Source organism: Pristis pectinata, chromosome 5 (genome assembly GCF_009764475.1).
Source record: "Pristis pectinata isolate sPriPec2 chromosome 5, sPriPec2.1.pri, whole genome shotgun sequence".
Lineage (NCBI taxonomy): Eukaryota > Metazoa > Chordata > Chondrichthyes > Rhinopristiformes > Pristidae > Pristis > Pristis pectinata.
In genome coordinates, this window is record NC_067409.1 from 1,326,532 (window position 1) to 1,340,887 (window position 14,356).

A 14,356-nucleotide genomic window follows, 5' to 3' on the forward strand; every position below is an offset into this window, starting at 1 on the left:
ATTCACAAATCCCTGAAAGTTGCCTCACAGGTGGATAGGGTAGTTAAGAAAGCTTATGGGGTGTTGGCTTTTACAAGTTGAGGGATCGAGTTTAAGAGCTGCGAGGTAATGATGCAGCTCTATAAAACTCCGGTTAGACCACACTTAGAGTACTGTGTCCAGTTCTGGTCGCCTCATTATAGGAGGGATGTGGAGGCGTTGGAAAGGGTGCAGAGGAGACTTACCAGGATGCTGCTTGGTTTAGAGAGTATGCATTATGAGGAGAGACTAAGGGAGCTCGGGCTTTACTCTTTGGAGAGAAGGAGGATGAGAGGAGACATGATAGAGGTGTACAAAATATTAAGAGGAATAGATAGAGTGGACAACCAGCGCCTCTTTCCCAGGGCACCAATGCTCAATACAAGAGGGCATGGCTTTAAAGTAATGGGTGGGAAGTTCAGGGGAGATATCAGAGGGAGGTTTTTCACTCAGAGAGTGGTTGGTGCATGGAATGCACTGTCTGGGTGGTGGTGGAGGCAGGTATATTGGTCAAATTCAAAAGATTGTTAGATGGGCATATGGAGGAATTTAAAATAGAGGGATATTTGGGAGGAAGGGGTTAGATAGTCTTAGGCGAGGTTTAAAGGTTGGCACAAAATTGTGGGCTGAAGAGCCTGTATTGTGCTGTACTGTTCTATGATCTCCCATTAACAAATCCATGCTGACTTTCCTCGATCAATCCCCACCTTTACAGGTGCAAGTTAATCCTGTCCTTGAGATTTATTTCCAATAACTTTCCTACTGCTGATGTTGGACTCACTGACCTGTAATTACCTGGCTTATCCCTGCCTCCCTTATCGAATAAAGGTACCACACATGTCCTCCAGTCATCTGGCACCTCCCCTGTGGCCAGTGGAGACTTAAAAATCTCCATCAGGGTGGCTTCTGCACTGACCTGGTTTTTGACTAAACCTCCAGCCCCAACTGTATACCTACTCTGGGTCCGATCCCCCTGCCGGCTTAGTTTAAACCCTCCCCAACAGCACATACAAACTTCCCAGCAAGGACAATGCAACCTGTCTGACTTCCAGATAGCCGAGCAACAAAGAATCTGCTGGAGGAACTCAGCCAGTCGAGCAGCATCTGTGGGAGGAAAGGAATTATCAACGTTTCAGGTCAAAACCCTGCACTGCAGATGCTGCTCGGCCCGCTGAGTTCCTCCAGCAGATTCTTTGTTGCTCCAGAGTCAGCATCTGCAGCCTCCTGTGTTATACGTATCCCGCCTGCCCCAGAAAATGTCCCAGTGATCCAGAAATCTAAAGCCCTCCCTCTACACCATCCCCTTAGCCACTCTGACCTATCCTCACTACCACATGCAATGAAATAATCCAGAGATTACAACTTCGAGGTCCTGTTCTTTAATCCATGGCCTACCTCTCTGTGGGACCTTATTCCTCTTTTTTTCTGATATTGCTGCCAGCATCAACCATGACCTCCCCTTTCAGAATGTCCTGCAGCCGCTCTATGACGTCCCTGACCCTGGCTCCAGGGAGGTGACGGAAACGCTATCTGTTCCCCTCTCTCTCCATTCCCCTATCACTGGAGCTCTGCTTGTCTTCCCTCCCGTGCTGTGCAGCAGAACCAACTGCAGTGCCACAACTTGGCCATTGTTACATTCCCCAGAGGCCGACAACAGCATCCAAAGTGGTACAGCTGGTTGGGAAGGGGATGGCCACGGAATCCTGCACCTCCTGCCTGTGCCGAAGGTACTACCCGTGGTCACCCACCACTCCTTCGCCTGTACCACAGCGAATCTGCTGTCCACCGTACTCCCAGCATTGTGGGCAAACGCTAGTGTTGACCTGCAGCTCCAGCCATGCAGTACTGCAGCTGGACATCCTCCTGCACTGCAGTGTTGGAGTGTCTGTGTATCATGTATAGGAAGGTCAGCATATCCATACCGTGTATGGTGGCGGTGGGTTCCGCGCGCCCGGTGGGAGGTTCTGCATGCCCGTTGCGAGTTGCATTGCGCACTGTGTAGCCGGTGCGACCACTGCTTGACTGCTTCTTCTTGTGCAGTTCCTGCGGGTACGGACGTTGGTCGGATCCACCTACTACTGTCGCTCTGGGATGTCCTTCACCGGCAACCTGATCGAGCGCTTCCTGCTGGTGGACAGTAATGCCGTTCTCTGCGGTTCCTACAGGTCAGTCACCAACCCTGCCCACTGTTGGGTACAGAGTGGCACAGCGGTACAGCACGGAAACAGGCCGCCCACACATCTACACTAACGCCACACTGATCACATTCCATCCCCCACACACTCCCACCAACTCAAGGTTCTACCCCTCACCCACACATTGGGGGGACAATTTACTGCGGCCAATTAACCCACTGACCCCACACACCTTTGGGATGTGGGAGGAAACCGGGAGGACAGGCAGAACGTGCAAACTCCACACAGACAGCACCAGAGGTCAGGATCAAACCTGGGTGTATGGAGCTTTTTTTGAATTTCAAAAAGAAACTTTATTCATAATAATAAAAAAAAACAAAAGAATAAACCCTGCAAAACATTGTACATTCATGGCCAATACATTCTCTGTGTAAATATTTGTTAAGCCGAGCCTCAACACCTTTGAAGCTTTATTGCCACTGTGTCCCCACTGGGGTGATACACCATTTCAATGTTGGAGGGGCTTTCCCACTTGGACCCAGCCCCTCAGTGTCCAGTAGCGAAGGAGCCCAGACTGTGGACCTTCCCCGCAGAGCCTTAGCATTGGCTGCACCGAGCTTCTGTACGTCCCTCAGCACGGACTCCAGCCGGGACTGTGCTAGTTGGCAGCATTCCCTTATGGACATCTCGCTGTGCTGGGAGACCAACACGTTTCGGGCAGACCAAAGGGTGTCTTTCACCGAGTTGATGACCTTCCAGCAGCACGATGTCTGTCTCGGTGTGTCCCTGGGAACAGCCCATAGACCAGAGAGTCCTCTGTTACCCAAAACATGGTGGGGTGTGCAGATCCCACACCAGCCTTGCTAACGACCTCAGAATCCACTGAGATAAAATGGAAGCAAGTCACCCTCAACCCCAAGGGACTGCCGAAAAAGCTGTGAGGCAGCAGCACTACCCGCTGTGTCACAGGCCCGACACTGACCACACTACCCTGGCTGGGTCCGTAGTTATCCGGGTGCTCCTCAGGGTCAGTGTGAGCACAGGGGTGGGTGTGGGTGTGGGTACAGGTGGGGATGAATGCCTGACTGGTGTTAACAAGCCACTGTCACCTTCACTGAGAAGTTGGCCATTCCCCTGGTAACAGGAAAAACCTGCTGCTGGTGCAGGCAGGCTGCCTGATGACTCTCGTTGCCAGCCAGCCAGCTAGCCCGCCGCTCCACGCTGCTCACTGTTGCTAGGTGTCAGCCATTTACTGAGTGAGACATAACAGGGAATCGATTCCCGCTGCCCAGACTTCACCACCAGCCTTCCAGGAACTGCACCACGGAATCCTCCAATCATTTCCGCAGGGAGCAACGCTATTTGGCCCATCGAGCCCCCCTGGCTCTTCCGGCACCATACGGTGTTTCCCTGGGATATAGAATGGGCCCTTTGGCCCACCATGTCTCTGCTGAACACAATGTCAAAATACACTAAATCTCTTCTGCCTGCCCATATCCCTCCATATCTGACAGCCTCTTAAACACCACTCTTGTCTGCTTCCAACACTGCCCCCGGCAGCCCATTCCAGGCACCCGCCACTCGTGTGTGTGTGTGTGTGTGTGTGGGGCGGGGGTGGGAATCTTTCCCCACACATCTCCTTTGAACTTTCCCCCTCTCACCTTAAATGCACGTCCTCTAGTATTTGACATTTCTACCCTGGGGATAAAGATTTTGGCTGTCTACCCAATCTATGCCCCTCACCTCTATCAGGTCTCCCCTCAGCCTCTGAAATTCCAGAGCAAACCACCCAAGTTTGTCCAACCTCTCCTTATAGCTCATGCCCTCTAATCCAGGCAGCGTCCTGGTGAACCTCTTCTGCACCCTCTCCAGACCCTCCACGTCCTTCCTGTAATGGGGCAACCAGAATCGCGCACTACTCCAAGTGCAGCCTAAGCAAAGTTTTACATTGACTCCCTGACTCTTAATGCCCCACCAGTGAATGCTAGCATGCCGTACGCCTTCTTTACCACCTTATCTACCTGTGTGGCCACGTTCCCTTGAAAGCAGGAGCGAGACCCAATCCCCAGTTCCCTTGGGAAAGTTGGGATTGGGTCTTCCTCAAGCTCCCTGTATCGGCCAGTCCTCCAGTCTCCATTGCTGGCTTCTCACACCCTCCAGCAGTGGAGTCCCCCTTTGTGATCAGGCACCCCCCCCCCCCATCCCCCCCTCCAAGAACCACATCTGTGAGTGGAGCCCCCTCCTTCCCTCGGTTGTCCTCTCTGGCCGTGACTGACAGCATGTTGCTGGGTGCAGACAGCTGTGGTGTTACTGCCTATGCCCGCAGCTGCCTCTCTCTCCCGTGGTCTGTGCTGCCTGTGTCCACCCCCACCTCTCCCCACCCAACCAGCAGGAGCCCTCACTGGGCAGTAACTGGGGGAGAACGCACCAGCCAGACTGGATACCAACGGGAGACTCCCTCCTGTGGGGACGGTGTCTGGACATCTGACACATACCTCCACTGAGACAGGTCCCCAGCTGCCCTGGTGGGGTTTGAACTCCCGGTTCCTGATCAGACATTGAGGACCTGTGCTGCCAGTGTGTTGGGCCTGGGAGCAGAAACACAAGACAGTAGGAGGAGGCCACTCGGCCCCTCTAACCTGCCCTGCCGATCAATATGATCATGGCTGATCTCTGCTGGACTCAACCCCTCTCCGTTCTCCATAACACTCAATCCCTCGATCTGTTGGGTAATTGCCTCCCCCTTTCCCACTGATCCAGCCTCCACACCCCTGGGTACAGACCACAAGAAACTACAGAGAGTTGTGGACACAGCCCAGTCCATCACACAAACCAGCCTCCCCTCCATGGACTCTGTCTACACTTCCTGCAGCCAGTATAATCCAGGACCCCTTCCACGCCGGGTACTCTCTCTCCTCCCCCTCCCGTCGGCCAGAGGATACGAAAAGCTTGAGAACGTGTACCACCAGGCTCAGGGACAGCTCCTATCCCACTGTTGTACAACTCTTGCGCAGACCTCTTGTGTGATAGAAGATAGAACAATACAGTGCAAGAACAACCTTCAGCCCACGATGTTCTGCTGAACGAATTAAGTTAATTAAACTCATCCCTTCTGCCCGCACATGGTCCGTGTCCCCCACTGTCTACAGATTACACACGACAACCACTGCACCGGTGGTTGAGGGAGGGAGTTGAGTGGGGTGGATGGGGTGCTCATCGAGTGGGCTGCCTTGTCCTGGATGGTGTTGAGCTTCTTGAGAGTTGTTGGGCCCAGACTCGCCCAGGCGAGTGGAGAGTGTGCATCACACTCCTGGCTCATGCCTTGTAGATGGCGGACAGGCCTTGAGGTGTCAAGAGATGTCATTTATCAGCCTTGTAGCCACTGGGACTGGGCTGCCAGGTTTGATGCTGTAGCGTGCACCCAGCTCCCTGCCCAACGTGAATAGCTTTGCTGTGGTGTGCGCCTGTTTTGACCATAAGATATAGGAGTAGAATTAGGCCATTCAGCCCATCGAGTCTGCTCCACCATGTAATCAAGGCTGATTTTGTTTTTAACCCCCATTCTCCTGCCTTCTCCCTGTAACCCTTAACCCCCTCGCCGATCAATCTTTGCCTTAAATATACCCAATGACTTGGCCACCACACCCTTCTGTGGCAACGAATTCCACAGATTCACCGCCCTCTGGCTGAAGAAATTCCTCCTCATCTCAGTTCTAAAGGGACATCCCTTTATTCTGAGGCCGTGCCCTCTGGTCCGAGACTCTCCCACTGATGGAAACATCCTCTCCGCGTCTGCTCTATCCAGGCCTTTCAGTATCTGGGAGGTTTCAATGAGATCCCACTTCATCCTTCTAACCTCCATCAAGTACAGGCCCAGAGCCATCAAATGCTCCTCATATGTTAACCCTTTCATTCCTGGGATCATTCTTGTGAACCTCCTCTGGAGCCTCTCCAGAGCCAGCATATCCTTCCTTAGATACGGCCCCAAATTTGCTCACAATACTTTGGGGATGGTGCACTGACTGTGTTCACTGATGCTGCCTGTAACGGTTCTGTCCTGCAGTTTCATGTGGTCCTTTGAGAAGATCCATCGCAGCATCGTGCAGCGGTTTCAGGGAGAGCTGGTGGCGATCTTTGATGAGGAATTTCGGATTCTGTACGCCCAGTCACGCCCGCTGGCCGGCCTGGAAAACGTGGAGCCAGCCATGGACAACTACTACAGCATGACCCCGTATCCGCGCATCAGCAGGAGCGGGGCCAAGCCTGGCCCCGTCCACCGGTACCAGGAGGACATCCTCTCCCAACATTCCGGCCACTCCTGGGCTGAATCCGACCCTGAGCACTTCCCCCGAATTTTCAGGCAGGACGGCGAGGAGAGGCGAGTCACAGAGGGAGTGGGTGTCAGAGGCTATGGCAAGCAGTTCTCCCACTTCCAGCAGGATAGGATCCAGTTTGACCCCACATCCAACACCATTCTCCGGGCAAAGCGGATGGAGATGAACTCGTACAAGCGGAGAAGTTACACGGAGGACATGATGGAAAGCTCCGATTATCAGCATGGCCGAATCACTGAGCACTATGACGGGTTGGATGTCAGGTCGGAGCACTTGTTCAGGGAGAAACTGGTTCCCCTGGAGCCTGGTCTGATGAGGGAGAGGTTCAACTCCTTCAACAGCAGGCACCGGCTGCTCGACCGCCTCAGGCATAGTAGAGAGGAATTGCATCTGGTTGACAATTCGGTGCAACATGGACGACACGGTTATGAGCAAAGGAATTATGAGGAGGCCTTCCTGTCCGGTTACCCATTGCAACCTCCGCTGGTGAACTATGAACCATCCAACTCCTCCAAGGAAGTCCGGTATGGCTCCAGTGAGCTGGAGCAGGATAGTGAAGGGAGACTGGGTCTCAAAGTTCAGAAGCGGCCCAACATTGGCCAGTCGTACTCCTGCCAGAAATCTCCCACTCAGAAGCAAGTTCTGGACCCCAAGATGGTTTTCCAGGAGTCGAGCCTGGGGCGCAAGTCTGATGACCAGCCGACCAAACTTGGGCTGAGGAGATGGAGACTGGGCTCCTACCTCGGCGAACACTCAGGCCTGCCCGAGGACACCTCGGCTGCTGATCGGCCTCCTACCAGTGACAAGCCTGATGGTTCAAGTAAGGAAGGGGATCAGTGTGAGAGCACCTTGATCAGGGACCCTCCACAGTTTACAAGTTACAAGCGCTTTGACCTGTATAGCAAGCTGCAGAAGGTGGACGTAGCTGATGGTCAATCCTCGGATCAGGGAGATGGCGAGCAGACGACGAAGCTCGCGAAGCATGCGTCTCTGCGCAGTAAGCTGAACCCACTGCAGCAGAGGGGCTCCAGGCTAAGGTCATCGCTGATCTTCAGTTCCTCAAAACTCGAGCAGCACATCTCACAGAAGGGGCGGAAGGTGCTGAGCATCCGGGAGCAGATCCAGAACGAGGTGAAGGAATCCGAGGAGCAGGAGCCTCCCGCGGCCGGGGAGACGGCGGGGACGAACGCTGAGGATCAGGCCAGTCAGAGCCACCAGCTGGCGGCTGCCCAGAGCTCGCCAGGTGAGCCCGCTGCTTCCTCGCAGGCAAATCCAGGTGCGCTGCTTGAAGCGAGCTCGGCACTGGAGCCGGAGCAGCAGCCGGAAAGTTCCGGACCGGTTGTTTGTCCCAACCCCCAACAGAAGTTGTCAAAAGTAGACCTCCAGCTCAGCAAAAAGGTTCAAGATGCCCTGAACAAGATGGTCCAGCACACACCGACCTCCAAAGAGGTGAAACCACCACCGCCCGACAAGGCCCAGGAGCGGCCGTCGGACAGGTCCTCGGCTGCGCAGCCGTGTGCTGATCTGCCCCCAAAGCCCAGTCCCCAACCCTCCGAGCTGGAGACCAAACCTCACCCAACAGGACCCCAGCCTTCTCAAAACGTGAGCGCCCCCAGAGAGACCCAGGCCCACACCTCGGCGACCACCCAAGGTCAGAAGAGCCCCTCCTCCACCTCCACCTCCACCCTGGAGGAGGTCAGCGGCAGCAGCGCGGCCAAGGTTAAGCTGCACTCTTCTGCCGTGTGTCCGAACGCAGTGGAGAATGGGGAAGGGGCAGAAGGGGGACCGCCCAATCCCCAAACCGTGCCGAAGGCATCGCCCAAACAGAGGGGGTTCCTCAACCTCCCCGCAGACGGGAAGTCGAAAGAATCGCCCATCAGCCCGATCCCGGGGCAGACCGCTGCTGCCGAGGGTGAGAAGGGTCCCGAGAAAGCTCCAAAAAATAACCACGCTGAAGCCTCAGAGAAAGAGGACAAGCTGCACCGGTCTCCCACTCACCCCACCGCAGCCAAAGTGACCCCATTGGCCCAGGGCAGCCGGTATTCCAGCACGACGTCCAACATCCTGTACAGCAGCAACCTGCGTGATGACACCAAGGTCATCCTGGAGCAGATCTCGGCCAACAGCCAGAAGAACCGAGCCGAGAGCACCAAGGCGCAGCTTCCCCCGGTCAACGAGGCGGATGGCTCCACGAGCGCAGCCCCAGCCAAGGCCGCCGCCAGCGATGCCGAGAAAACGGACGCCGATAAGAAGCTGAGTGTCGAGAGCCTGACCAAACACAAAGGCAGGGTGCCGAGCGCTCCTGACCACATGGACCCTCTGATTAAGAGGATGGACAGCTTCCGGAAGGAGAGACGGGTGTACAGCCGCTTCGAGGTCTTCTACAAGAAGGACGAGCCTCTGAAAACCAAAGGGGACTCGGGGCAGCAAGACCCCATGGATGTGGATGGAACCGAGAGGAAGAAAGTGACCAAATTCATACCCAAGATCTTCGGGACGTTCCGGAGGTTCTAACACTGCCTCCACTGAAGCATTGAAGATGTCCCGTCTCCTGGACTGCAGACTGCTGGGTGTGACTTTTAGGAAACGGAACCAGGGTCCGGGCCGCAGCTGACCAAATGAAAGCCGCTTTCCGTCTGGGAGCACAGGGCAGTGGGACTTTCAGGGGAACTGGTGCGGTCTCCGGAGAACCGGGGCCAACCTAGAGAAGGCCCCACAATGACCAGAGGTGTTACTGCCACCTCGTACTCTGTGGCAGAACCGCAGCAGCTGGCTGAGGTTAACGAGGCAGGGTACCACCGCACTGATCTTCACAGCGGCGAGAGAGCAGAGACTGGGCAGGCCAGGTGGGGGGGTGGGAAACTGCTGTTGTACAATGAGCGCTCACTGCCTCTAGGAGGCAGCACTTCCGCCAAAGTTGCAGCCAACTGGGTGAGGTTGAGTTTATAAAGGGGGTGGGACACTGATTTTGTCCCACTTTTAATTACCTGCCACCAGTTTTTGTTTGTATTGCTTGCTGATGTCTGCCCTGCAGATTAGGAGCTCCGGGGCCAATTTTTTGATAGCCACGTGCTTTTTATTTCATACATTGGTGTCTACTTAAGGAGTGGCAGCCAGGGCAATAAACACTGGTCTTCCAGCCAAGCCCACGTCCTGGAACATGCACAGAATCTAAGAGAACCCTCCAGTTTTACCTCGGGTCGCCCATAGTAGCTGCCCACTTTCTCACTGGAGCACAGCGCAGCTCAGCTCAAACCCTGCCATGGGACATAGAGCAGTGGAGCGCAAGACAGGCCCTTTGGCTCACAATGTCTGTGCCAAGCATGATGCCAAACTAAACTGCATATCTGCCTGCAAATGGTCCATATCTCTCCATTCCCTCCATGGTCCATATCTCTCCATTCCCTCCATGGTCCATTCCCTCCATGGTCCATATCTCTCCATTCCCTCCATGGTCCATATCTCTCCATTCCCTCCATGGTCCATATCTCTCCATTCCCTCCATGGTCCATATCTCTCCATTCCCTCCATGGTCCATATCTCTCCATTCCCTCCATGGTCCATATCTCTCCATTCCCTCCATGGTCCATATCTCTCCATTCCCTCCATGGTCCATATCTCTCCATTCCCTCCATGGTCCATTCCCTCCATGGTCCATATCTCTCCATTCCCTCCATGGTCCATATCTCTCCATTCCCTCCATGGTCCATATCTCTCCATTCTCTCAATGGTCCATTCCCTCCATGGTCCATATCTCTCCATTCTCTCAATGGTCCATTCCCTCCATGGTCCATATCTCTCCATTCTCTCAATGGTCCATTCCCTCCATGGTCCATATCTCCCCATTCTCTCAATGGTCCATTCCCTCCATGGTCCATATCTCTCCATTCCCTCCATGGTCCATATCCCCCCATTCCCTGCCTGTCTGAATGTCTCTTCCATGTTGCTATCGTACCTGCTTCCACTACCTCCTCTGCAGTGTGTTCCAGGCACCCACCACTCTCTGTGTAAACAAAATCTTGCTTCACAGATTGTCTTTCTCTGATATCTGACATTTCCATCCTAGGAAAAAAGACTACCTACCCAATCTATTTCCTCTTGTAATTTTATGAACTTCTATCAGGTCTCCCCTCAGCCTCTGCCACACCAGAGAAAACAACCCAAGTTTATCCAAAGTTTCCTTATAGCTCATACTGTCTCATCCAGGCAGCAACCTGGTGAACCTCTTCTGTACCCTTTCCGAAGTTTCCACATTCTTCCTGTAATGGGGCGACCAGAACTGCACACAATGCTGTCCAAAGCTTCATAAAACTGCAAACTGACCTCCTGACTTTTATATTCAATGCTGCAGCTGATGGAGGTTAGCATGCCCTATGCCTTACCACACCAACTGCTTGTGTTGACACTTTCGACTTGCACCCCAAGATCCCCCTGTACATCAATGCCATTAACAGTTCTGCCATTCACTGTATGCTGTTCCCTTGCATTTGACCTCCCAAAGTGCGACATCTCACACTTGTCTGGATTAAACTCCACTGCCATATTCCCAACTGCTGCTGTATCCTCTGACAACCTTTCTCACTATCCAGAACTCCACCAATTATCGTGTCCTCTGTAAGCTTACTGATCAGCCCGCCTGAGTGAGTGCTTCTGTGAGTACAGGAGCTCCTGCTGGACACGTGGCTCCACTCAGAAGTCCGAGTGTGTGTCCCAGGCCAAACCGAGCCTGCTTCACGGTGACGTCACCCCGTTCACATTTTCTAATGAGCCGCTGCATATAGCAGCCTGGTGTACAGAATATACCCGTGCCCATTGATAATGGGAGGGGAGGTGCAGTCAGCTGGCATGCTGACCCTCCTTGCATTGGTGGCTGGGAATGCATTTCAGCCTCTGGCAGTTAGAGGGATGAACAAACGAAAGGTTTGTCTGAGGGGTGGGAGTGGGTGCGATGGGGTTGCTTTGAATCCTTTCTTATTAGTAAGGACAGTACCATAACAACATTTAAAAGACATTTGGACAGGTACGTGGACAGGAAAGGTTTTGAGGGATAGGGGCCAAATGTGGGTAAATGGGACTGGCTTAAGAGGGCAACTTGGTCGGCATTGATGATTTGGACTGAAGGGCCTGTTTCCGTGCTGCATTATTTCTCTGACTCCAGTGGAGTCCTTTTCACCTGCAAACACTGAGAATTAGTGGGAGCACCGAGTCTTGTAACAGTGGTTGGGTGAGAACTGAGGCTCAGCCCTTGATCAGTATACGGATGCTGGCCGGGAACCTGCAGTGAGAAGTAACAGAACTTGTGATGACTGTTGTACTGGAGGAAATCATTCAGTAATAAGCAGAGAAAACACTGGGAACATTCAGCAGGTTGGGCAGCATCTGTGGAGAGAGAAAGAGTCACAGAGTGGTACAGCACAGAAACAGGCCCTTCAGCCCACCACATCCATGCCGACCTTTCTACCCATCTGCACTCTTCCTATTTGTCCGCATTAGGACCATATCCCTCCATGCCTGTTTGCTGAGCCTTTGCTCACTGAACAGGTGAGGGTCATGTCTATTTCAGTGTCTGTGTAAATGCCTCTTAAAAGTAGTAATTGTATCTGATTCCACGCCTCCTCTGGCTGTGCGTTCCGGATGTCAACTACTGTGTGTTTAAAACAAAAAGAAAAGAAATTTGCCCCTCAAATTCCTTTTAAAATTTTTCCTCTCACCTTAAACCTATACCATCTTGAGTTTGGTATCCCTGCTCTGCCATATCAATGCCCCCACATGATCTTCTGTCAGGTCACCATTCCGTCTCCTCCACTCCAGGGAAAACAGGTGCACCCTATCCAATGTCTCCAATCCAGGCAATATCCTGGTGTATCTCCTCTACACTCTTTCCAGCATCGTCACATCCTTCCTAGAGCAAGGAGTCACATTTAACTCAGCTCGATGTTGAATTCAACCAAAACTACCCACAATACTCCAAGTGAGGAGAGGGAGAGAACGAGTCAGTTTTATGTTGCAATGGGGCAGGGCATGGGTGGATGGGACTGAGGGAATATCGCTGATGAAATGAGGCCAGGGTTGCTGAGGTGATTCATCTGTTTACTGAGCCTCTGCTCACTGAACAGGTGAGGGTCAGGAAGGGAGAAAACAAGCAAAGTGTTAAAGCTGTGAAATGGAAGATGCTAAAAACTGAAAACAAAAGGAGATGCTGAAAATATGCAGCAGATCGGGCAGTGTCTTTGGAGAGAGTGGACCAGTTCTGAGACAGACAGAAAAGCACATTATCTGAAGTCAATGTTGAGCCCTAAAGGATGCAGTGCCATTTAACTTCGCCACCCCACTCCCACACTGACCTCTCTGTCAGTGACCTGCTACGTCACAACGAGGCCAATGCCAGCCCGATGAACAACACCCTGTCTTCCACTTGGACACATTACAGGCAGCAGGACTCGATAATGAATTCAATAATTTTAAGCAATTTGATGTCTTTGTTTGTATCAGATGTAGCCAATTCCGCCCAAGGTCATCCTTTTGTATATTAACAGTGTTTCTCTGCTTTGAGCCACATTTCACAGCTTTAACATGCCTTTGTTTTTCCCTCGCCATAACTGCCATCATTAATCTATCAACCCTCCACCTCCGTAAACAGTCAGCAGCCCTGGCCTCACCCCCTCTGCCTTATCTGTCACTCCAAACTAGCACCAACTTGTTCCCTCCCTGACCCAGTTGAGGTGAAGGGTCGCAGACCTGTTCCTCTTCTCTCACAGATGCTGCCTCACCTACAGAGTGTTCCTCAATTTTCTAATCTGACAGCAGTTTCTGGAATGAGCATGTGTTAAGTTAAATGCGATTCCTTGATCTGTCAATGGAGAGCAGGGTTTTACAGATTATGAACTGGTGATAACTTCAGGTATTTATAAATGCTTCTTGTCATCTGAGAATGTTACCAATTGTTGCATGAGCAAACTGTTTTTAAAGTGTATAGCTGTAATTAGTACAAACCAACCTCTTTACAAAGAATTAGGGTATCATTCCCTGAATTATTTTATAATACTCTGATTTTAGAATTAAGCTTTTTTTGACATTTCCGCTTTCTCTTTAATCATATTCAGATGTTTATTTTGGGCTCTGTAACATGTTGAAAGTGTTGGGTAATAAACAAAGGGGTTTTTACATCCTGGTCTGATGTTTGATAATCCTGCAATGTGATTGGCTGCTCAGTCTCTATGGCATCACAGTTGCTCGGCTCAGGGATGGGAGAAGAGGGTCTGAGAGCAGTTGGTGTTGGACAGGGGGAGCCCACATCACAGTCCTACAACCACCACAACCTCTGGGCCACCACACACAAGGCACATGTATTTAACGTGTTCCTGACCGGATTCTCCCACTGCGTGTCCTCCTCCGTACCCGTGGAAGTCCACTGTCAGGGAGGAACGGCTGCAATGTTCCCGTGAGCCTGACTGTCACCACCACCTGTCCTGGTGTGTGCACAATGCAAATGGTATTGACGTTGGTCTGTGCTGTAAGGTCATTCACCAAAGCGTTTTATTGTGCATTGGATAAGGGGAAAGCTTCCTATAATGCTAAAATCTGTCTCACTCTGTGTATAATCCATGCTGTCCAAGCCCTGGGAGTGTGTGATGGGGCAGTGTGGAGGGAACTTTGTGTATCCCTGTTCTGGGGGTCTGTGACCGGGCAGCATAGAAGGAGCTTCACTCTGTTCAACTCATGCCCTGGGAGCACGTGATGGCACGGTGTGGAGGAATTTTTCACCAAGGAGGAGGACACAGAGGATAGTGAGATCAGGAAGGAGTGTGCTGATATTCTGGGGCATGTTGATATCAAGGAGGAGGTGTGTTGTCCCCATGGCCTGATGGG

The 14,356-nt window shown here is 52.4% G+C and overlaps 1 protein-coding gene across 2 annotated transcripts in view; it reads left to right on the forward strand.

The window, feature by feature from the left end:
• The window catches only part of fam83hb (family with sequence similarity 83 member Hb), a 51,152-nt gene extending 37,520 nt beyond the window's left edge, over window positions 1-13,632 (forward strand). For both annotated transcript variants that reach the window (XM_052016462.1, XM_052016463.1), the window contains exons 4-5: window positions 2,059-2,183; window positions 6,217-13,632. In XM_052016462.1, coding sequence (XP_051872422.1) covers window positions 2,059-2,183; window positions 6,217-9,001 — 2,910 coding nt within the window. In that variant the 3' untranslated portion in view covers window positions 9,002-13,632. The remainder of the gene's footprint in view (window positions 1-2,058; window positions 2,184-6,216) is intronic.
• Window positions 13,633-14,356: the final 724 nt, after the last annotated feature.